The 25,895-nt window shown below is 38.6% G+C and overlaps 1 protein-coding gene across 6 annotated transcripts in view; it reads right to left on the bottom strand.

Annotated features, from left to right (window-relative positions):
- OSBPL9 (oxysterol binding protein like 9) overlaps positions 1–25,895 on the bottom strand; it is a 57,441-nt gene that overhangs the window by 12,879 nt on the left and 18,667 nt on the right. For 4 of the 6 annotated variants that reach the window (XR_009933384.1, XM_062497654.1, XM_062497656.1 and 1 more), the window contains 5 exons: positions 20,234–20,310; positions 10,709–10,804; positions 8,938–8,985; positions 4,192–4,221; positions 3,293–3,343 (listed from right to left, as the gene is read on the bottom strand). Coding sequence is in view for 5 of the 6 variants with exons in the window: in XM_062497654.1 (XP_062353638.1) it covers positions 3,293–3,343; positions 4,192–4,221; positions 8,938–8,985; positions 10,709–10,804; positions 20,234–20,310 (302 nt within the window). In the remaining variant the exon portion in view is untranslated. Of the gene's footprint in view, positions 1–3,292; positions 3,344–4,191; positions 4,222–8,937; positions 8,986–10,708; positions 10,805–19,440; positions 19,444–20,233; positions 20,311–25,895 lie in introns of all 6 variants that reach the window. The other 2 variants (XM_062497655.1, XM_062497657.1) reach the window with 2 other exon arrangements.

Genomic DNA, 25,895 nt, shown 5'->3' with positions numbered 1-25,895 from the left:
ATCCTTCCTTAGCTGATACACTTCATATCTGCTAGCTGACATTTCTGAAGCCTGGCTTTCCATGAAAAAAAGAACACCAAGGGCAATGAGTTCCACTGGGTTGCAAATCTGCAAAATATGTAATTTTTTCCCCGTAAAATCCCCATGTTGTGTCATCTCTAAGACCTAAGAAATAAACCACAAAGATGCTGCATGAGTATTGATGCTTGCCATCCCACCTCAGTAATGCACAGTAGCAGCATCAATGAGGTAAGGAAGGCAGAAATTCCACAAATCTGGGCAGGCAAGACTGCCAGAAATGGAGTGAAAGAGAGAAGGGAAGGATGCAAAACTAGATATTTAGATTATAAAAGGTACTTCATGAGACACATATATTTCTAAGACTGAGGTTTACCACATCACTGGCAGAACATTTCATGTATTTTACATCACACACATCAGCAAAGCTGGACATCTTCAACTGCCACACACACAAAGGGGAGAACATAGGCCAAATGCTTCACCTGCCCATTCCACTTTGTTTATTTTGACTGCTTTTTGATAAATAATGAATGAATTCTAACATTTTCCTGTTTAGCTGGTATTTACTTCATTATTTTGAAAATGTCAAGTCACCTCAGTACAAGTGGCATAATTACACACTCGATTTACCAGTGAGTTTAATGAAAATTTAACAGTCCAAATGCTAAGACAGGTAAAAATCCATGAAACAGAACAACTGAACACACAATTAAAAAAAAAAAGAAACAGAACAAAACTCCAACAACCAAAAATCCAGGTTTGCTTCAGGGTTCCAAAACAATCCACATAATAAATGGTTGTGTGTTGGAAACAGAGAGTTCTATGTGCATAGAGCAGGGGTAACATTATCAAGGTACACAGATCAGCAAATTTGTCTCCTATTGAGAAAGGCACTGTGGAAATAGAAATGGGGTGCAGGGTGGTGTTAAGATGATTTATTTTCAGCAGTGTCAGTCAGCAGTCATACTTGCCCTACAGATTTGGGAAAAAATCCTGCAGAATCTTGAAAGGTCTCTAATGGAGAGCAAAAAGCTACAGTCAGACACAACACATTTTTACACAGAGATTGCATCATACACAAGCAACTGGCAGAACTGTGGGGAAAAAAAAAAACAAAACCAAACCCCTTTGTATTATGAATTTTCGACAGTGTAGGAAATCAGGATACTAACACAGTTAATGGAAAAGGTGGGGGGAAACAAAGACAGAATTCCCTTGTAGCCAACAAGCACAGTTTCCTGAGAGGGGAAGAAGATGAAGAAATGAAGCAGAAAAAGGGTTATTAAAGTACTGGGATTTTTTTTTTTTCACTATATGTGGATTAACATCTTGCAATTAGCTGTGCATAAGGTACCCCTTTAACCCACCTTGTCTTCAACAGCTCCAAAAGAGCTTCAGATATGGTTCAGCAAAAAACCAAACAATAAACCCCCACTCCATAGTGGATAAGTTCACCTATTTACACTGGTCAATATTTAGTGGTACTGAAAGAAGTATTTCAAGGTCTGATTTAGTGCAAAAAAAAGCAAGTGTTAGCACCTTTGGGGGACTCAAATTCCACCTGCCTTTACACCCACATGGCAGCTGGAGCAGTAAAGTACTGAACCTGATCTAAATGACTACATCTGCCACTACCAGCTTTGTCCATGATCAGCAAACCACCTAAAGAACTTCAAAATACGCTTAGCATCAGCATAAGTGGTCACATTTAACTCCCAATAAACTCACATGCAGCAGAAACAGGACTTGATATTCAACAGAAACAAGAAAGGTAACTCAGCCACCTATTACCAGCTCTGATCAACAGCCTGAAAAGAAGATTACAACTCTGCAATTTCACATTTGCTAATTACATAGCAGAGTTTTTTTTAAAAGAGTAAAATTTGATAGGAATTAAACCCCTGTGAAAATAAGAACTATTAAATACATTTATACAGTAATTAAGAAAAAATGAGCTGGTAAGTCTTTGCAGTTTCCCCAACAGCTCCCTCAATACAGCAAATCACATATAGATAAGAAAATCAGCATATTACCATCTAACTTATCTACAACTGACTCCATGAAACCCCTAAAAAATGACATATAATCTACTGACTTCACTGAAATAAAACACCTCTAAATATAGCCAGAACCAAATAACAGCAAATTAAGTACTGAAAGGCTTTTTCTTGCTGGCACTACAGTGAAGGATTGAAGTAGCATCACTGCATGTTAAATAAGACTGCACTAGCTCCAAATTTGTGTGGCACAAAACTATTTCAATGTTTCAACCCAGGTGCATGTAAAAAAGTTTTGGATTTGTACAAATCTGTTAATTAACAAACATTTTCTTTACAAATTCTTCAGTAATAGATAAGAAAACCGAATTTCGTAAAACATGCACTGATCCTTTCAGTGGATGACTTTTGTTCCTGTGAGATTCTAAATATTTCAATTTTCACTGTACTCAAAATTTTGTGCAACATATCTAAATCTAAAATTAAGACAAACAGCAGTCTTGCATTCCAAACCCATAAAGAACAGTTGATCTAGATTAGAGGAAAAAAAAATTGAAGAGCCCACACCTATTTCTGGATAAATCAGAATGTGTTCTGAGTAAATCAGCCTGAAATTCTGAAAATACCTTTATTTCTTCGCAAAATATCACCTCCCTCCAGTCTGATCACAAGATACAAATCAGCAGTTCATAATTAACATATCCTAAATACAGAATGTTAAACATGTAAGGGCAGAATTTGACAACAAATAAATCCAAAACGCCCCAAATTTTAAAATCTAATGAAACATGTAGGTGAAAAGCATAAGTGAATTACCCATACTGCATTCTCAAATAATACAATTCTAAATTCAGGAAGTTCCAACATCATCATGAACTTCAGACCTGTGACAGACCTTGCCAAACTTGTTTCATTATTTTCATCATCTTTCTCCCCTTTTTACTTGTTAGCCACACTCTTAAATGAAAGGGAAAGCAGACTTTTGTTAAGTTCCTGTTCTGTCAACCTGACATTTGTCTAAGTCCTTCTTTAGTCTAAGAGCAAATTCTGCAAAAGAAAGTTTATCTGAAAGAAAACTCAAACCAACATGACTGTTATCATGAGCATTAACAAGACTGCCTGCTATAGAGCTCAGTGTTACAGAAACTTCATTAAAATAAAAGCATAAATCAACTTATTGTTCTTCTGTTCCTGGATCACATAGAAGGCATTTTAGGCTTCAAGGAGATTAATGCTGTATCACTAAAATTCAGAATAATCCACAGTGTACTTACTTTAGCGATCTGTAGCAACACAATGCAGTGTTTTATTGATTCTACCATGCTCTAGAAAAAGAAAAAATATCAGAAAAAAACTGCATTACTATCCCATAATATTTTGTATGTATTAGTTATATAGAATATTGGGTGTGAACTAAATGGACACTCACTTCTGTAGAAACCCTACTTCCCTTCCCCCCCCCCCCCCCCCCTTTTTTTTTTCCAGAGACAAAAGCACAGCAGCAGAAAACTGAAGTTTCCAAAACCACATACAAGCCAGGCTGTCAGGTGAAATGGAGGTCAGCTCCAAACTCCCAGAGTGCTGCAGGCAGGTAAATTATCATGGGAAGAGAGGCTCAGGGAGCTGGGCTTGTTTAATCTGGAGAGGAAAAGGCTCAAGGAGACCTTATCAAGGGGGATCAATATCTGACTAGGAAGACAGGGGAAGACAGAGCACAACTCTTCTCTGGTGCCCCGTGACAGGACAAGCACTGGCCACAAACAGAAATACAGGAAAATCACCTTAAACAGAAGAAAACACTTTTTATTATTTTATGGATGATAAAACACTGGAACAGAATGTCCAGAGAAGCTGTAAAGCTTCCAGCCTTGGAGTTACTCAAAACCCAAACAAGATTTGGTTCCTGAACAACCTGTCCCAGCTGATGGTGCTCTGAGCATAGGGTTGGACTACAGACCTTCAGAGGCCCCTTCCAACCTCAACTATTCCATGATTCCAAGGTGCTGGACAGAAACCTGAACACAGCACCAGAACCAGGTTGCGTCTGCCATCACAGCATAGGACCTAATATGGATTCTCATTTTTCAGTAAAAAGGCATTAAAAACTTTCTGAAGAAAACAAGGTGAATTTCAGAATCAATATATAATAATTACAAAAATTAAAGAAACTTACATTAGTTGTTTCTTTGAGACCTTCAATTTTCTGTAAAAGAAAAATCAAAATATTGTGATTAGAGACAGAATTTCCAGCATCTGGTTTGACCTAAATATTGTATAAACACAAAATTTTGATTTTAAATTGGGGGAGGGAAAAAAGCCCTTAATCAACATGTTAAAGACTATTTCCATATATAGACACAATTTTCAAGACAAGACTGAAGTCAAACTGATGATTAAAGTTTAAAGATGACAAAGCAAAGATTTTCTTAACAACGACCTTATGCACATTTACCCATTAAAATCTATACTTCATTTCTGCATAACATCAACAAAAATGAAATGCAGCATGAAGATTCTAAGCTCATTATGTATCCTTATAAAGTGCACTGCATGGTGGCACATTTCAACACAATATATTACATGAAGTGACCATCATTCAAGCACAATAGACATTTGCAGTTAAGCACAGCTTGAAATAAAACACAGAAAAGAACAGTGCACACATGTTCCTGCTCTTTCTACGCCTCCAGTAAAAGTGCCTCTGGAAATCTGCCTACTTCATTTTATCTAGAAACACTGGTTCATAAAGATTTCCTGTGTGGAACTGCACCTCAGGCATGCAAAAGGCATCTGCATGCCATGTTCCACATCAGCATGACCTGGTTCAGGAGCAGATGCTTCCTGTTGATGTCCTTGGCTCTGTCTGCAGAAGGCAAAATCACTAAACTGGATTCAGCACTGAACCTCTAATGCAATTACAGGACCTCTTTGTTTTGATTAATTTGAGTGTCTCATGTGACTCGAGTCACAATCTTCTTGATTCTTGAATAATCAAAGTGTGTAAAGGATCTTTTCCCTGCACCACGCATTGCAAGCAAAAGTCTACAGCATCAGAGAAGAACATGCAGCTATAAACCCACCTAAATGAACAATTTGTGGATTAAAAAGAAAACAAATGCAGTGACAGCCTCTCAGCCAATTCCTGAGGGGAAATTTTCAGCTATGCTCTAGATATTACTCAAGATATGCTGTACATTTTCTTCAGGATTAACTGGCAAGAGGTGGCCAAACAGAACCCAGACTCAGCCCTTCCAACTGGAAAGCCTGGACCATGTTTATCTGGGATATATCATATGAGGGATGTTATATCATGAAGTTATGCTATATTTACTCCTGCTGCTAGCAGAGAAACATGCCAACAGCTGAAAATTCCTTGGCTTTGTTTTTGTTTGTTTTTCACATCTCTGCAAGACTTCCAGTCTAAACTTCATCAGCACATATTGAAAAAAGCAATTTAAATATGACAGCATAGAAGTTTTGAGCCTTTTAGCACCAAAACAGAATAGGCAATGCACCCAAACACACAAATCTTGTTGGATGAAAAGTGATGCAGCTGAAGGAGGTCACACAGGCTCAAGGCTGTACAGCCAACTGGAGGCAGCCATCAGCAGCTTTGATCTTTCTTTACTCATTCCTTTTTCCCCAACTTGTTATTTCATGTGTAAACACTCTATAAATTGAGATCTCAGTCCCTTCAGTGACATCACCTTTGCTGAAAATAAGAAAGTGACCTCAGACCATGTGGTGCAATTCAGTGATGTTGGTTTCTCCCCACCCAGCTGTAATTTTCCAAACAGTTCACTGAGACACTTAATTCTTACACACAGGTACAGCCAAAAGGGTAGTTTGGGCAAAGATCACATGGGGAAAAAAACCTCAAGACAAGCAGATTTCAAAGGCCTTTCAAAAAATTATAGAACTATAGAATTATAGAAAAAATCATAGATTTTTCCTCTATGGAAATGAATCCTTTGTGAACTGGCCAAATTAAGCAGTGACAGTTTGCACTGTTCCAGTATTTTTCACATTTGTGCTCTGTGAACACTTTGCAAGAATATAGCACATGCAACTTTGATAATTTAGAAAATTATCTGCAAAATAATTATCCTACAAAACTGTAAGGAAAACCATAAGCAATTATATAGAAGATAAAACACACTGCCAATAAAAAAACCCAACCATTTACTACTAATATTTATTACTATTTTCTCTTTTCATCATCCCTAGTCTTTGAAAACTGATGAAGATAAAATTTTACTAAGACAGTTCCCCTAGTTTTAGGTAATAAATACACATATTTTCATCTGAAACACCAATTTCCTGCAGATCTACATTTGCAGAATGCAGATTTAATTTACAATTGCAGAATGCAATTTGCTGTATTTAATCTAATCAAATTGCAGGCTGCTGCTGAAACTACTCCCTCTACTTGCTGCTCATTGCATCTCCTTGACATCTGATTTTTTAGGAAATCACTGAGAAAGATAATTTTTTCTCATCCAACATGATTTTTGCCTCATTCAACAATCATGTGATTACAGAGGGATCAGCTCATCCAGCACAGAGAGGCAGCTGATTCATGGTTGAAATGTGTAAGGTGCAACCCAAATCTGTATGCTCAGCCTTGGATTTATTTCACAAAAAGCACTTGTTTTGAACCAAACAGCCTAAGCAGGCTGCACTTGGCCTCCCAAATCCTGTTAAGTAATGTCAGCTTTGTTCCAGCCTGCACAAATGCACCTCTTTGCTGTTCTGATGCCTTTGAGTGCTTCTGCTTTTTTCTTCTCTCTGATGTGTGGTCAAGATAACTACACACAGCTGAACAGAAAAGCTGTCTTGGAGTTACCACCAGTAATGGTAACACTGTAAGAAAGCAAGGTCCTGTCTTGTTTTCACCTTGAAACACCAGCACGATCAGATCAGATTAGATCACACCCCCTCCTTCCCTTCCTCTGCAATGAGATTCAAACGCTGTACCCCAGCAGGAGATTCAGCAGAACTGGCAGTGCTGCTGGTTGTGCATGATCCCCCCATACCCTGCTAGCTGCACTCTGCAAGAACAACAATGCAGCATAGGGGATTCATGAAAACCCCAGTATTTTCATCAGGCCTACATCTGCACTGTCTTTGTCCAAATTCAAGAGATTAGCACATCTCAGAAGGAAGATATCCAGGAGATCTTGAGGCACATCAGAACACCTACAACCTGTGTCATCGTCTTCAAAAGACTAAATATTCTGTAACTTAAAGCCAGCTCATCCAATGCTCTGTGAACTTGCAAAAACAACAGCTCAGCTTTGAAATCCCTAGCCATAAACAGCTGCAGAACAGCAGTCAGCTGCTTGGGAAGCACTTAACACTCAAATATCCAAAACTTGTTTCTTTGGAGGAAAGAGCTACGGGTTTGATGGAAGTACCCTGTACATTACACTCAGCTCATAATCTGATTGCTGAACCATACCTCCACAAACAAATAGGGAAACTGCTAAATACTGTATCACAGAACCTCTCAGAACAGGAAGAGATGTGATCAGAAGAGTACTTTGCCAAGTCTTTTTCATTTTTAATAGAGAATAAATGGAATCTGTAGTAATAGCAATCCTCATCAAGATTTAAAACCAGAGGATGCCAACCTCTTCTAAATGAGCACCTCCTTTCTCTATGAAGTCAATCCATCTGTCCATAGATACCTTGCAGAGATAAACAAAGAAGTCAGCACAACATGTGGAAAACCTCTAGGGATTAGGGGCACTGCCACAGGAAAAAAGAATGTCCTGCCTGATCTGCAAAGTAGCATCTGGAGGGAGGTCAAAATTGAAGGACAACTCTTCCCATTAAGACACTGAAGGAGAAATACAAAATCCTTAGACCTGACTCTTGTGGTCAGCTGTCCACAGATGAAACATACTGACAGAGATGTACTTCAAAGTTCTTTTAAAAGCCTGTACATGAGAAAGAACTCCCCAAGACACCACCTAACACATCAGATAAGATGAATAACACTTGAAAGGTCACAACCATTACAAAGAAGTAAAACTAATCACAGAAAGCATCAAAGAGTTTTCAAACACAGGAACCAAACATTAAGAAAACACAGCTTGTTTTCCAAAAGAGGCAATTCAGGGAGGGAACAAGGATGAAATACACCACTACTTCATGATACTGAAATTACTGCATTTGCTGAAGAGAAGCAACTCCTCTGTCATAAACCCTTTACAAGGAATTGTTAAATCCCTCCTCCACACACACAAATTAATAAATTAAACCAGCTTTACACTTAATGCCAAACCCACACCACCAAAGCTTTGTGCCAGCCTTTCTTAACCAGCGCTTGAACTCAGACCTGCAAGGCTGACTTTGGGATGGAACAGGAGGGGATGCAAAGAACACAAACCACTTAACTGAATTACACCCTTGCTTAAAGAGCAGTGCTCCTTGCTAATACAATGCTGGCACCCTCACTTCAGTGAATGAACTGTGGTATTCTCAGATTTCCAATGTGTCACAGACCTACACAGGATGCAGATTGATTATGTGAAATACATGATTGGGAGTATTTACTTTTTTCCTTTGGAATAGCCTTGTAATTCCTACCAATATTAAACACTCATCCTCGTTAAAGACTGAAAATGAGCAAATTTAAGTTAAAATACTTTCTACACTGTTGGAATCTTTTCAATACACTGGATAGAAGAGGAACAATTATTTCTGACAGACTAAAGCATTTTTTAATGCTATGATGCCCATTACTACTACATTTTTTTGGCAACTTAGTCACACCACAACTGTTTTAAGCTATTCAAATTGCTTGAAGTGATTTTGACAAGTCAATAAATGCCTACTTGGCATTTCTACTACAGCAAACTGATGCACAAAGCCACCTGATAAACGAGCAATTTTTAAGACAAAATGTACTTGCTTTTCTCTGTTCATCATCTTTGCAGTTCTGGAGTTTTTCATCAAAGAGCTAAAAGAAAGAGATACTTGTGAAAATACTGAGAGTGTTATTTTTCCATATAAAATCAGACAGAAACACCAACATTTCAAAACCAAAACCATTTAGTAAGTACACACTCATACAACCCTGGTATTAGAATCCAAAGCAGTTTTGGCCTAAAATTTCTTATATGTAACTAATTTCTTACATCATCCCATCCTACAAGAGACCAAATCTCATACCTAACCCTGACAATTCTACCATGATTTGAGCAAAAAGCCTAAGTAACATAACTGAACTCATCAGAACACCTCCAGCTGCCTTTCTTCTATTTCAGCAAAAACCTTTGGGGCATATGAAGCATTTAACCAGAAGAGCTTTAACTCTCATCAACCCTTCGAGGAACCTTGATTCAGGTTCATAATCCAATTCATGTAAGATTTGTAAGCACATTTTTTGGGGAAGATATGACTTCCTAGCATTAATTTATGTTTATTTTCTTAAAAATGTGATATGAGATGCAACAAAACAAAGTGAAACAAACCCTCACTGAAAAGCCTGTGTGTGCATTTAACACAAGCTGAGCTGAAAGAGTTAAGAGGCCTCTGAGAGCACTCTAAGGTGCACACACAACCATGAAGTTGTACAGGGAAGAGAAAATCTAAGGGTAATGCTAAAGTTCATCACTTCCACCCTTGTAGCTCAGAGAAGAGGATGTAATTTTTAGGAAGTGAGCTGCAGTAAGCCTCACTCAACTGCCTGCCTCAAACTTACTCATGTGTTCCCTTTCCCTCAGGGCTGATTTCTAGTTCTAAAAATAGACTGTGATCTTGGTCTCTGTCCATCCACAAACTGACTCATCTTTCATTATTAATTAATTTCTATCTCCCTCCCCTCAGCTGGCCTAAAATAACAATTAGAAGGTGTAAAGATTCAAATACCTTCTGTGAGTGAAGTGATGGCTTCAGAGTGGTAGACAAAGACAGTTCCTTATCAAATCTTTGCAGGGCAGCTCTGAATTTTGTTTGCATTTCTTCTGCCTACCTTCATTTTTGTTGCTGTGTGCATCCCCCTCTCCATCCTACCCTCCAACTGAATTTTTGCTGAATATCCCATATGCAATACTTGCACATTATATCAGGGAAAACAATCCAACCCAGCAGAACAGAAGCAATTTTAACAGCAATTTTAACCTGCTGAGTCATGGGAAGAAGGTGTCCTAAGCAGCAGCAAAAAGTGTTTTTCTGAATAAGGTGAGTACTGAGAGATACGACCTCACTGTTCCTCGCATTCCCATCTATTCTTAAAATACAAAGTTTTTGTATTGTACAACATTCCTACAGAATGCTTTCATTCAAGGACAAAGCATGGATTATCTACCACCACTGCAACAAAGTCTGAAACTGTCTGCAACTGTAGTTACACATCACTTGACAAAATCTTCTCAAGATAAGATTCTAAAATGCTATGAGCAACACAATGATTTAATTATGCTTTAAAATGAAACTGAACATATTTAACCTTGCCATTTCCATAAAGGTTTTATATAAAACAGAATCTTTCAGCCATTGTAAACCATTTTACATAAATCTGCATGAGATACTCTAATTTTAACTCCTTTTTGACCATCCTAAGAGACAGGCATTTTCATCTTGACTGACTCTCTCTGTGGTGCTTCCTTTCAAGCTGGCCTTGAAATCCAGCCTGACAAGCAGACTCTCAACACAGTAAATGCAGCATTTAGTTACCATACCTTCAACTGGTCTATCAAGATCTGTAAGTAAGCATCAGCCTCAGTAAGTTTCTTGTCGAAATCATGAACGCTGGGAACAAATCCTGAATCCACACCCTAGAAATAAATAAACAAATAAAAATCAAATATTTAATTAGTGTTTCAGAGGAGAAAAAAAATACAACAACAATATGGTTTTGCCTGCCATCTGACTGAGAAAATGCTGCCTTGCCTCTCATCCTGCCACGTGCAAACACAGGCACACAGCTGAACACATTTGGCTCCCATTTGCAGCTCAATCAGTAGCAGCAAATTGCTCCACATTTTCAGAGGGGGTATAATCATCACACACCAGAGTATTTCATTACTTATGATTGAACAAATCCTCTGAAATTACACTGATTAAAGTTTCTTTATAAAATATAAAGGAGAAATCACATTTTTCTGAAGACTGTCTTGTGATTCCATATAGTTACATTTCAGCTAGGGAAGCCCAAATCCTACCCCCAGTGGGATAACTGCGCTTTTCACACTTCAGACAGTATTGCTCAACTCACAGCACCCTAGCTAAGAACTGCTAAATCTTTTCTTAAATACCTTTGATCTGAAAAGTTCAAAATTATTAGTTCTAGTTGCCCTGGTTCCTTTACAGCCATAATGATTTGCATGCTTGTCACTGTATCTGAATTTTGTTGCACATCCACCACCAAGGACAATGTATTGGTGTGATGAGAAAGATTACCTTTGTAGTTTCTTGCTCAGAAACTTGTTTCTCCTAATAATACAACACTCAGAGCACAGTTCTGTATATAATATAACCCCTATCTTTAAACAGATACACCATTGATTTAAAGACCCAAACAAAATCCCACTGGCATACCACATCTTTATTTAGAGGAGAGAAAAGAGAGGATTCTTGATTACTTCAGCCTTCATGCACAAATGCTATGTAAACATATTAAAGGTTTCTTTTTCTAATACCTTTAATGCAAATGGAACTATGAAACAAATATTGAAGCACACCCAGCTGGAAAAAACTGTACATTGTAAGATAAACAGACTTAGAAGGAAAAACCCATGAAGGATAAAGAAGCAAACATCAGTTAGAACATAATCCTGAGAACATCACAGCATGACAACTTCGCTACCTGCCTCAATATTTGCACCTCTATTCACACTGATTTCAAACAGGACAACTTCAAACTCTTATGAAACCATTAACTGCTGTTTGAACTGCTGAGGATCTCAAGAGTCTGAGCATGTAAAGATCAGCCAGTGGGAAAAAACATTTCACATCGAGGAAGATGGGCAATATGCATTTGTAAAATTTCACATTAGTGTAATGTTTTCTTTGACGTTGTTCGCTCTGTCAGAACAGACAATTTCTCTTATTGTTGTATAATATTAGGCCATCACATTAAGAGTTTTATTGATGGCTCTTTAGAAGTGTGAGCACTTTTGTGCAGTAGTGGAATGACTTGCACAGTATCACACACAGCCTAAAACATAAATCCATCTCCTGACTGTAGAAAATATTATTCTTTACTCATTTGCTACAGATGGGCATGCAGAGCGTGACAACAGCTCTACAGGAGTAAATCTATCCATACAGATGCGTTTGTAATTCAAAAAAGGTATTTCACCTGTATTAGACAGTCAACATCAGCCAAATTTAGAAATAGTGTTGTGAAACAAGGAGGATGGAGAAGAAGATGAGGGGAAAAAAACACATTTTGACTATGACAAAAAATATATACAAAAAGCACTGACTGCAACAAGTTATCAAAAAAAAAACTAATAGGCAGAAGGGAGAGTGCTCTCAACCAAGCAACTTTTGCTACCTCCCTCAAACTAGTTTAAATTACACTGAAACTGTATCTGAAATCATGTGAAATTAGTATTCAATTTCCTTGTTGAAAATGGAATTGTCTGTACAGCTAGCAGCCACCTCATCAGTTCAGCAAATGGTACTGTAAGCTCAGTTAAAAATTCTGGAGGTCAGGTTTCATAAACCAAACTATGTGAACTATACAAGAAATTTCTGCTGAAGACACCATACACAGAAATATAGTTTACAGTGCATGTTATCAGTATGCTGCATCAAAATGCTGAGTTTTAATTCAGTCCTCACTCTATGACTGCTAATATATAACTATCTGGGTATTTTTAGTGGTGGCTTAAAGATAAAATGCCATTCTTAAATTTCAGGTTCTTAGAACTAAGGAAAAGCTGATCAAAACATTCAGTGTTACAACTAAGCAGACTCCCACACAAAACAGAGTGAAAACTGTAACCTAAGAAATTCTATTAGAAAATTAAAACTTCAAACAATGTAAAAAAAAAAACAAACACCCATAAAAGCAGGTAAAGCATCAAGCTGAACATAACAGAGATGAAACATGAGAATAATTTTACAAAGCACGGGTACTTAAAGCTGCAGTACATCACCAGTTTGCTCTTGGGTAATTAAGATGAAATCTGATAATATTCTCAGCAAATTTATTAGTCTGTGTTATATGAGATTAGGTTAATAATTTAAGTTCTCACACAGTTTTAGAATTGAAAACCAAAAGATACATGGAAAACTTGAAAAGTTGAGCAATACCACAGAAAAACCAGCCTGCATAAATAGCAAACAAAATCAATCAGAATTTCAAACCCAGCAGTAATTTGGAAAGAAGAGATATAAAAAGTGCCGATTTGCATAACAAATGCCTATTTCTTGATTTTTCTGGTCACCCAAAGCCACAGTAAAGGTAAAATAGGGACCCTTTCTCTCTTTCCCTGCCATGAAGGAAATGAGGTTTCAAAAGAAACAGTGAGCAGTCACTAGAATGGCATTTCACAGCTTGGTAGACTTGTACATTAGGAATCTGCACATCTCGACTAGCAATCAAATTTTTATGAGGAACTTGTAAAATACACTGCTCACCTATTCACAGGCTGACAAAACAGCCTGCCTGCAGATATTGTTGAACTTCCACCCTTGGAAGGCAGAGTTCCAAACTCAACTGGATTCGACCTTTGACAACCTGATCTAAAGTACAAGTGTGCCTTGAAGTGAGAAGGTGCCTGGAACAGGTGATTTCCAGATGTCTTCTGCAGCTGAAGTCATCCTGCTATTCTAAAATAAGTATCTTCAAATTATGGAAAAGAACAGGAATCCAGACTATTTCTGATCTTCAGAAATACACTGACTATCTTACTGTCAGTGTCTAGCTGAAGTAGTGTAACTTGTTTTTCCATTGAGTAACTACATCTATTTGTAAGTACACTTCATTAACCTCAAATAAAGACTCTGTGTTCAGTAAGTTTAAAAGAATTAAGATATTAAATATCTGCCGTAGCAAGTAATTTTAAAAAATGCAGTCTTGTCCACCACCTCCCAAACCATGAAGTTTGGTGTCAAAACAAATTGGTTGATGTCTGACTGCTCCCCACCAAGAAAACCATACTGATAAGAACTCTATTGAAAAAGAGAAAAAGGTATCATAGCATTCTTCCCCTCATCCTCCCTCCCTCCCACAACTCCTGGAATGTCCCTCTCCTTCAGGACACAGCAAAAGTTTAAGGCCCAGACTCTCCTGGGCACATCTCAATGCCAGTGTTTGCAGACAGGATGGTTTTTCTAGGAAAGGGTCCCCATGCTGGTCTCGAGTTGAGTAAACAATTCCCATGCTAACAGTCCTGCAAAATTACTCCCTTCATACACAACTCTTTGTTTTGGAGGAGGTAAATAGGAGGGCAAGAACAAAACATAACCTGATTAAAAATACATATTATGAGCCTTATTTTCGTTACAGAACTGCTAGCACCAAGGGAACTTAATGCTGTTTCCTTGTCCTCCAAATCAGAAGTCACACATCTCTAATGCATTTGTATTCAAAACTTGTCCATGCTGAGAAGTAATTCAGCCTAATTTAAACCAGTTCTTTCAAATTCGGATGAGATGAAAAGATTGAATCATCCTCAGAAGAAACATAACAGAAAAGTTAAAAGTATATTTCTCAAATAAAAGCACTGCAATAATAGCTTTCCTGGGGGAGGAAGACAGAAAGCTGTACAGAGTGGAATTTCTTATCTTTTTGAAGGCACTTCTACATTCTTCATCTAATTAGGATTCCAAATCCAACAAAAAAATTCCTGTGTAAGTTAGTTTGAAGGAGCAAATAAGAATGTTTTCCTTTCATCCACAATATCTCATCAGAAGCATATTCCCTGCCTACATCATGCTTGATTTTGATGAGCTGGACATTGCCTATAAGGATCACTGATAAAAAAATCACTGAAGAAAAACAAGAAATCAACTTGTAAGCCACTAAACAAGGGCACTTCTGTGGCAAAAACAACTCTATTTTTTCCTCTGCTAGATGTTTATGCAGTGTTTGAAGCTCAGAATGCGTTTGAAAACAAATACATGGATTGTAGAAAGCATACAAAGAAGACCCATCCAAACAGAATATTGCAATTCTTACAGCGAGGAAAAAAAATCCAACCAAAAAAAGTTCTACTTTGCAAAACACAAAATGCTTAGCAAAAACTGTGTAGCTGTAGATACTATCAGGTCTTCAAGGAGAATGGAAAGTTCAGAAAACAGAAATATTTATACACTGATGTGAAAACCTTAAGCATAGGTTACAATTCTGAAACCTCACAAATACTAGGTTCATCTTAGAGTCTCATTCCTTTACTTTTATAATCTATAACCACTGCAGATAATGCACATGTTCTAGGGTACTCAGGCACTATCCTGATTATTTCATTAGCAAAATCTGAAAAGGGCAACATGGCTGCCAACCCTGTGCCCTCCCACCAGCACTTGAAAAAATCTACACTGGATATAGTCTTAATTTAAAAGAGCCTGATTTTAGTTTTATTCTAGAATTCTTGAATCCCACTGGAAGCAGCACTGAAAAGCCAATTAATAACAATACAATATACTTTAGAGTGCAATACACTTAAGATATAAGGAAGTTTTACTCTACCTTGTGTTCTTGCTCGCAGCTTTAGAAAGGTCAGAAAAAATCCTGGTTAATGTGATACTAAGTGAGCTGCTACTATCAACATTTCATAAACACTTTCCACCAGCATAAATGAACGGGAAACAAATCAGTTTCCCTGCTGTTTACTCTAGCCTTTACTCTGCTCTTTCTTTTGAGTCAGCATAAACATTTACCTTGTCACATAAACAACTCTATGTGGAAACTAATCAGGGTTAAAAATAAACTCAGAGAGAGCAGCAGGAAAAGCAACTTTAAGTTCCAAATTCTACCCTTCTTGATACACTGCCTCTTCCTTTTTTGCTAGGAGAAGTGAGACAAGACTGCTTCTAGCAGCAGCACCAACTCCCATATTTTGGAGAAGCCATGGTGCAACTCAGAGTTGAAGCCATTATATCTATTCTTCACAGCAGCCAGCATAAACCTGCTCATTAGAATCAAGTTTTCTTATCATTTGCTACTTAGAAAGTAAACATCTTGCTTAAATTACAGAATTATCAAACTACAAAGCAATTAATTTCTACTTAATTCCTTTCACTTTTATGGTCATTAGAAACGGACCACCTTCAAAATTTCAGTTCCTTTGACTCTACAGAGTCCACTTAGAGGCTGAAGTAGTTTAGTGTAGATCAAATAAGGAAGTTACTGTGTTATTGTGGTCCTAAAACATGAGCTATCCATTATAACTCATGAGACAATTCCAGAGCCAAATTCCATTGCCCAAAAGTACTTGTAGCACTAGGGTGCTGCCAGGGTGTACTTGACAAACAGCAAGGAAAGCAGGACAATGAGGAGAATGTCCTGTCTGAATGGGACTGCTGGTTGACATGAGATGCTGCTGAGGAACTGAAGAAAATATGAGATAACTTTTCTCCCCACACAAACATGAAACTTTAGCCACAATATGCCTTCACCCCATGCACACCCTTCTCCTTAGGTCCTGTGGGTATGAGGCAACTGCTATGCTGCCACTGCAAAGCCACAGGCCTGCTAATGCCACAATAGTAACAATTTGGGGGGATAAGGGGAAAAATGCTGGGGGGTTCAGAATGGCATTTCCACTATTATCACACCATCTGTTCAATGACTTTTCCATAAACAAAGCTAATACTAGGACTATTATGTGTATTTTTAGCAATCACATTAATGCAAGCACATACAAAAACACAGCACACTTCAGTTTAAAAATTCAAACAAATCAAGCTTCAATGTATCTGAAACATTTCCTCCCTGTTGTTGCTCTCTTTGGATAACACATTACTAATTGTCAGCTCTCTGGACAGTTTGGATCCCTTTGCATGTTCTGTGCATTTATGATTCAGTTCCTTGACTGTAGCTCATTTTAGGTTTTGGGGGAGAGGGGCAGAAGAAGTGTGTTTTATTCTGTGTTTCAAAAACACTCCCATTATAAATAGTGAAGGAGAACATTTAGGCAAAAATAAAATTAGCAAGATTAATCAGACTAGAGAACACAAAGACAGCACTTCACCTCTCCACCTCGCATTAGCTCGTAATCCTTCCTGATTTGGTTCACACAACACACGAACCACCTAGGGTTTGGTGCAGTTTCTCACAGCTCACTTGAGTTTTTGGTACAATGAAGTGAACTTGAAGTTTGACTTTCAAACTTAAACACTCCTGTACCAACACAGGCAGACTGAAAGCAGCGTGGAAATATGGAAAACAAAAGACTCTAAAAAGATACAACATTTTGGGCAAAAACAGATGCCTAAAGGTTTCAAGTAACTGTCAACCACACGTTTAGTTAAGCGACAGAAACTAAGAAGCTAAGAAATGCCTCTACAGAAAATAATCTCTGCCGCGGTACTCAGACCCCACCATCCCGCTGAGCCAATAATCCTGCAAAGAACCCGCTTGACTGTTTTGTCCGAGGGAAAAGGAAAGCGAAAGAACATCAAGTGCACGAAGCGCCGTTTTATTCAAAGGCTACTGAAGCCAAGGCGTGTCCGCGTAGCCGGACAGCAGCATCCCTGGGACTCAGGGCACTCGCTGCTGCCCGGAGCCATCCCCGGCGCTCCGCGCCCGCGGCCCCGCTCCCGTCCCCGCGGAGCCCGGGCGGTGCACGGCAGCTCCAGGGCCCTCGGCCGCCAAGGGCAGGGGGGCAGGGGCTCGCTGCCCGCCCGGCAGGCGCCCGGCGCTGCCCCGAGGGACAGCACTCGCTGTTCAGGACACTGGTTTAATTTCAGACCCGCGCCCCCCGGCCCCTCCTGCCCCGTACTCACACCGGCCATCCCTCGGTGCTACGAGCGGAGCTGAGGAGCGGGGCTGGCCGCCCGCCGGGCCCCGGCAGCGCCGCCTCCAGCGGGGCGGGAAGGGGCGGGATGGGAAGGGAAAGGAAAGGAAAGGAAAGGAAGGGATGGGATGGGAAGGGAAGGACTCCCCGGCCGCGGCCCCGCCGAGCGCGTCACGAACGAGGCGAACGGAGATTGGAGCGGGGCGGCCCGGCCCCGAGAGCCGCGGCCGGGGAAGGGAGGGAGCGGGGAAGCCCAGCCCGGCCTGGCCGGCCCCGGAGGAGCGGGGATGCTTCTGCCTGCGTTCACCCCGCGCTCGGCCCTCTGAGCGTCCCCCGAAACTTCGGCCCCTGCTCGTTCCTCCCACACGTCCCACCCGTGACGGTGAACAGAATGAAGAGCACACTTCCTAAGAAAGAAGAGAGGGTTGGCAAGGAGCTGCAGTCGTGTTTCGTTCTTAAATCAGTGCCTGTTCAGCAGCTCCCGTGGCAAACCTTCGCAGCTCCTGAATGGGGGTGGAAGTGAACACCACAAACAAAGGCCAGAGGCTAAAGGGTTACATGACCCCATACACTGAAGAAGGTTCTTGAAAATGAGTGGTGAGCCACAGCAGTGGCCCACATTCAATGATGAACATATTTACCAGAATGGAGGGTACGTCTCTTAGTACTCAATTCTGCTTTTTCAATTATTCCCTTGAACATTACTAGATAAATTACTAACTTGGGCTCCCCTCCCCCCCAAATATGCCTTACTCGTTTGAAAAACTCCAGGAATGCAAATAGTTTTGTAATGGGAGACAGTTCCATTATTAGCTGCTATCATGAAATGTATTTCTGCCAATATAACTGCACTCACAATTTCAAGACAGCATGGAAGTGTACATTTTGATAAAATCAATGTATATTCTGGTGTTTCATTCCTTGACTCTATCTCCATGTCATAAAAAGTCTTCCAGGTGGAGAAAACAACACAGATTCCTTTTACTTTATTTCAGACCCTAAAGAGGACCACTCACATTAATCTATTCACTTTCTAAGCTGAGGATGAGGAAAGAAGCATCCCTTGGGAGGGAGATCAGGCCTTCTACTTCGACATGTTGTGTGTTCAGATGGAGAGATTACTTCTAACATACCCATGGCATGGTAGGAGGGGTAAAAAGCTGGTTGTCGAATGGGATTTTATGCAGGGATCTGGTATTCTCTAGAAAATTTGTAGTGGTCTTTAATAGATGAAAGAAGGTTGAAACTCACTGTCTAACAGGTAAATTTACTGAGATAGTACAAGTGTCTAAAACTGGATGTTCTAGAACAAGTTCAGGGTTGTTCTAACTCTTTAGATTGGGCAAATGGCATCTAAATCAGTCTTCATAAACTTCTCTTTTTGTGATATTAGAGATTTTTACTCCTTCTTCACACTGAATCAAATGTCAAGAGACCTAATTCTCTGGCCATACTACAACAGCACAACCAAAGCTTTATTCAACACAAATAATGAACACCTGCTTTATGATTTCTACACTGGCACCAGATACCTATATGGTACAAACCAAATCCATTTCATGAGAGCTTGGGTTTCTCTACAGGGCAAAAATAAACGTGCAGCAACTCTTACAGACATATCCAGCTCTAGAGTATCACCAGAAACTGATCTTACATCATAGAACCACAGAATATCCAGAGCTGGAAGTGACCCACAAGGATGACAGAGTCCAACTCCTTGAACTAGGTAACTAAAGCTAAGAACCATCCTCAATCCAACCATCTGTCTTTAGAACCAGAAAACCACTGATACCCAGCTTACACAGTGATATCCAGCTTCAAACAAGCTATATACCATTTTTGTCATCCAGAAAGAGGTTCAATCCTGCTGTCTCATTTTGATTTCCAAGTTAGGTGACATACAAGCACAAGAGGCTTGACCCAAAAAGGACTCCTAGTTTTAAACAACAAGCAACAAAAAAACCCCAACCAAAACCCAAATAAAATGTACAACAATAAATCCAGAAGTACCATAAATATACATTATAAATAAATATGAGTTAGATATAACTATATATATTATAAATATGAGTTAATAAAGGAAAGTCTCATTCTGACTTTTCATTATGGTAGGACAAGAAAAATGTGACAGACTTGAACCTAAACAGATGTTTTACTATATCCAGATGTTTTACTATATTGTATAGGCTATAGAACAGCAGATATTATACAGGATGTGTTGGATATTAGCAGTCATCCCACTGTATTTCATTGCTTTCCAAAAAAAAAGTGAAAAGTGAAAATGAAACTTGCCTGAAGCTGGAGGGTGTGGCGGAGGATGGTGTCCTCTAAAGCATGAATCCACTTTTCCCTCTCATCTGCATCTCGAGCTGAAAAAGTATTCAAAAGATACTGTTAAATTACATGCAGTCTTATATACTAAAAGGCATAGGCAAACAGATCTAAGTCCACACTAAATATGGAAATTAACCACACTGTCTTTGTTAATCACCAAGCACATAATTCCACAGTAGTCTTAATATCCTGTTTCTTCTGTGGTTACAACTCTGTCCCTTGTCCAGCTTTAGGGGAACATATGCAAAGAGAGTTTGCACAGACATTCCTCAATTCATTAAGTAATTTTAAAATTTTCTTATTTACAAGAAAATAATGTGTAATAAATTTTCCAGTAACTCTACTTCAATGTGTACATAGTAACTTTCAGGTATGGATGCATAATACAGGACAAACACCCCTAACAGGTCACTGGTGTGAATAATGAAGCACAAAGAATAATACACGCACAACAAACACTAAAGTGAAGAAAATCCTACTCTAAAACTGCTTTCTTTTCCCCCTACCCTCAGTACAGACATGCCACCTTTACTTCATTAGTCTGAGAGAGCTCCTGCTGTGCTCCAGGAGTGCTTAAAAAACAAAGGAGCAGAGTCAGTGGACTCCAGGTAAAGAAAAAAGGGAAAATTCCAGTGGCATTAAACTCTAAACAAACTTGCCTGCAAACGGATTGAGAATAGTTATTAACAATTGTTTCTAGTTTCTCATTCAAATGGAAGATATTAAAAGAAACAGGAAGCCTGCTAAAAGCAAGGAAAGCTTAAGTGAGCTAGCACCTATTATGAATCAGTGAACTGAGATTTTTATCTCACTTCTTTTTAAGGAGTTCAGAGGAAATATCCTTAGGTTATACTGAAATGTACTCTCCAACTCAAAATGCTTTGTTTAAATGTTCCCTTCCTCATCATTTTGTTTCCATTGCTTTTACTTTTTGGAATTCTGCAGCTTAACTCTATCACTACTTAAAAAAAAAAATGCCCCAAGTCTTCTGAATATGTAGATTTTTCTAAACTCCCCAAAGATAACCCTACCAATTTAAAGATAAGCATACTGCACTGTTTACTTCAGCATACATATACTAATTATGTCAAGTTAACAAAACCATCAGGATAGAATTGACAATGTATGTGTTTGAGAGAAATAATTAAAAATGCCTTTTCAATAGATAAATCTGCTTGGAGCCTAGGTGATGAGGTGGCTTCACAAAATAGTGGGGCAAAACTTTCACTACACACAAGGTAAAAGATTGAAATCTATCTAGTTTTTTTTCCTAAAAATACACATTTTCCAAATCTACTACAAGTCAATCCTTACTCACTGTTCTTTTAAAATAGTAGAGTATGATAAACTGCCACAGGTATTTTGGCCACAATACCATTACCCTGAATAAATTAAAACTAGACATAAGGAAAAGTGGCTACCAAAGTGCTTTCAGATGCACAGAGAAAGCCACAGAAAACGAGGAAGAAATTAAAGTAATTCAATGTTACTCAGAAGAACAGGTGACTTTCCTGCAGGAAATGCAGAGAATATTAAAAAGCTGGATATGCCATTGGGATACTCTCAATAGCTCATTAGAAAGAACTAACTTACAGGACTTTTCCTACTGGTGATCCATATTTTAATTCAGAAGCTGAAACAGGCACTGAGGGCAAGTTTATAATGCAGTGAAAGCAGACAGGATGGAGGGACAGAGGGTTTGTGAACTCTGTCCAGTGACTGCCTTACATTAAATACATTTTGCAATGTGCAAATTAGTTTTTCTTTTCACATTCTGTACATACATGCACCCACAAACACTGTTGTTTTTACACAGCATAGTTTACACCTTAACATTAATTTCAATCACTGAACTAGTCAACTAGAATCAATAAGTTTTAATGCTTCTTAATTTCTTTGGTTCTGCTTACCAAAACCAGGCTCCTTGGCCTAGTCCTGCCAGATATATCAATCAAGTTAGCAAGAAACCAAGTTTATTCTTCCTACAGCAGTCACCATTAAACATACATAGCTACCTGTGTCATTAATCTATCAGTATTTGAAATGTATCAGTGCTTTAAATTTTCAAAGGTGTGTTCAAAGCAACAGTGGTTTGCATTATTTCAATGTGTCTAAGGTTTCTTGGGTTTGTTTTCTGTTTTCCTGTGGTGTTTTTTAAAACCACCATCTCCCAGTCCCATAAAAACATACTGGAGAATTGAGGTATAAGTCACTGAGGGGCTATTAAGTAATTAATGGGACACAAATATCCTATGTTGAAGGCTTTTTCCCCCATGATTATTTAAACTAAAAAGGAAACTATCAAGCTGCAGACCAGTGAATTAATCCTTGTATTGCAGCAGGATTCCTGTGATCTTCCATACTGCCAGCAAAAAGAGGTCACAGTATTAGTTAAATACTAATCTCAATATACAGTAGCCCATTAACAAAGGTTATCACATTCTGAGTTGGATCTGAACCTCCACCAGAACAGAGAGGCCTTAGAGCAGCAGGGAACACTTGGAAACCTACCAATCCATACAGTTCCAAAATGAAACTGATTTTCCCATGCTCATTAATATACTAAACTTCTGAGACTTCTGCTTCTCCAATGAGTCCTTTATAGATCTCTACCAGGGCTCAGCGGGGGGGGGGGGGGGGGAAGCTGTATTTTTTTTCCTCATTTATTAGACATTACAATCTTCTGGCATAGCATGATCAATCCTTAGGGAGCACACGTGAATTTCATCAATCCTGCTACTTAGAGAAAGTCTCAGGCACGATAAATCCAGGAACACTGCCATGAGAAGACTGCTAACTGCATGGAAACACAGCATCAAAACCTTTTAAGCACTCTCTGTTCAGGACACTGGTTTAATTTCAGACCATCTATCATCAACAGCAGATCTTCCTGGCTCTCCTCCATAGACTCTTAAAAAAACCACGGAGAAAACCAGCAGGATGCAGATTTTAGTAAAGCAAGATGCAAGAAAAGTTATATTAAATCTAATCAAAATGGCTGCTGTGAGATTAGGTGCAAGTAAAAGCTCCCTAATGGTAAAAGCAATTTAGAACTGAACAGCTGCCAAAAGATCACTGATGGAAAAAAAATAAAAATCAACAGGAATATTCAAAAAAGAGATTAGTCGACACATTCAGAAAGAGTTTATGGGAAAAATCTACACACAATAGTCAGAGATCATTATCTACCCATCTGTAGGGAAAGCTAAATATCCAAGCTGCTTTTCATTTAAAGAAGGCAACTTTGGCCAAAGACAAAGCTGTAATACCTTTACACCTAAGAAGTTTGAGATGCACAGGACCTAATATCCATTCTGTAGCTACAGATGCTTTCTTCAGCAGGTAGGGACAAAAATGCCCTGCTCATTAGTCCTGTGCCTTAAGTACCCTAAAATCACTCCAACTTTTCCATTATTTGATCAGGCTCCATTTTAAAGTTAGTCCACTCCTCAATTCCTATGTGAAAGCTACTCCAGAATTTGTTTCTGATAAAACATTTGGGATAAGACAATTCTTATCTAGTCCAAGGAATTACTCTGGTGTTGTGCTTATACAAAAAATAGAGGAGTATTATCTGGTCCCTCCTGGCACAAAACTTCTAAAAAGAGAAGGAACTAGTTGCTTTTCCCTAGGCTGATTCTAGAATAACAGTATTACAAAAAAAACCCCCAAGAAACACTGAAAGACACCTGGAAATGAGAAATACCTGACACTTAAAAACATAAAGGTGGTTTTTAGTCTGAGGGGTTAAAGCAAGAGTTACCTGGTCAGCTGAAATTCAAATTGTGCTAGAGCATTAACTGTCCACAAAAATAACCATGCTATGTCTGCAGTTTGAGAGGGCACTAACAGGGCCTGTGTTTTTCTCTTATTTTGAGTGCTAGAATTCTAATTCAGTTTATACTGCAATTTAACAGTGAACATTTGCACGTCAAAGAAGCAAAATCCATACAGAGCAGCATAATCACTGCTGTGTGCAAGAGACTGGAATCATCAATGGATGAAACATTGCAATTTACTGTGATTATGTCAGTTAAGCTATTTTTACTTTTTTTTTTCTCAGTAGAATTAGTATTTATGAGCTATATTACAGTTTGTTCCAATATGCCTAAGCCCTCACTCCTCTGTGTCTATGGTGGATCCTTTGAAAGACACCTGTATAATTTACTGTGACATCTCAAGCATATCTAAGACAACCACAGGGTACTTAACATGATCACAGTCCTATTTATAACTAGTTCAGAGAAACACACTTGAAAAGTATGTCATTCATTACAGTGAGTTTTAATGTGATTTTTTTAATGTGTATTTTTTGTGATCTGTCTGGTTGAGCTTATTCCTAAGATATTTTAACATCAATCTTACACTCAAAAAAAATCTGAACTCTTTCCTAGAGAAGGTCCAAAGAAAGAAAAGCCATTATTTGATGAAAGAGAAAATTATAGAATAAAAAAAGGACTAAACACAAGAATTACTGCTTCTACTGAAGAATTTCTGAAATTCTGAAAAGTTGTGGTTTAAAACTCCCTTTTGTTTTATGAAATAGTCCTTTATCTCTGAACTTCCCAAACTGCTAAATCAGATATGTCAGGGATTTTAAAAGTTCTGTTCTTTGAGGATAAGAACGCAATTGAAACACAACTACATTAGATGCATCAGCCTCTATTAATTTCCCAAATAGAGAATAAATTTTATAATTTAGAGTTCCTATAATATTTACTTTGCTGGGGACAGATTGTATGTCTTTATATAACATATACCAAATGTTAAAGTACAGCATAAAACAGATTACTTTTTCCAGCCTAAGCTTGATAGCATCTAAAGATTAGATATAAACAAGTTTAACAACTCTGCTCCACAATACAGCATTTACCACCAGGATTTCTAGGTCATGCACAGCAGTACTTGGAAGACAGAATACACACAAAATGTATCACCTCAGAATCTGCATACTGGTGCTAATTTTGTGTGTGTGTGTGCATCCACATGGGCATTAGAATGAAAAAAAAAAACCCTGAAGAATTAGTGAAAAAAAATACTAGATTACTTATAAAAACACCATACTGTCACAACAAGAAATGCATATTTTATTTTCATTCACTGTGACCTACTTACAGGCAGAACTCAGTAAGAAGAGTCTATTACACCCACAGAGTCAATAGAGTCAATTATGCAGCCTTTATTCTGACAGAACTTCCACTGATTTGTATGCAAAATTCCTGTATTTTCTCAGCCAAGTGCAGAACTAATGTAGTGTCTTTACACACAAATCACCAGGTAACAGAGATGAAATCCTGGCTACACTGAGATCGATAGGATTTCTGCCACCAATCTCAGTGGAGAGAGATTTTATCAGTGGTGCTCAATAAGGTGGAAAAGTCACGCATCACAGGACTGTTTCACGGCTAAATAAATTGCTATTTAAAGCCACTGAAGGCCTTTCAAACCGTAGAAAAACATGCAAGATGAAGCAGGGTTTCATACAAGCCTGGCAAAACACTGTACCTCCACTGCTTACAAATCCCCTCCTAACACAGGCAGCTCCCACATCTGGCAGTAGGTTGAGCATTATTTCCTCTATATCATAACTTTGGAGTTGTCATAATCATTATTCTCCCTC

The sequence above is a fragment of the Cinclus cinclus genome, chromosome 8 (genome assembly GCF_963662255.1).
Source record: "Cinclus cinclus chromosome 8, bCinCin1.1, whole genome shotgun sequence".
Taxonomy (NCBI): domain Eukaryota; kingdom Metazoa; phylum Chordata; class Aves; order Passeriformes; family Cinclidae; genus Cinclus; species Cinclus cinclus.
The sequence above is the reverse complement of the archived record's forward strand: the minus strand, read 5'-3'. Positions and strand labels throughout refer to the sequence as shown.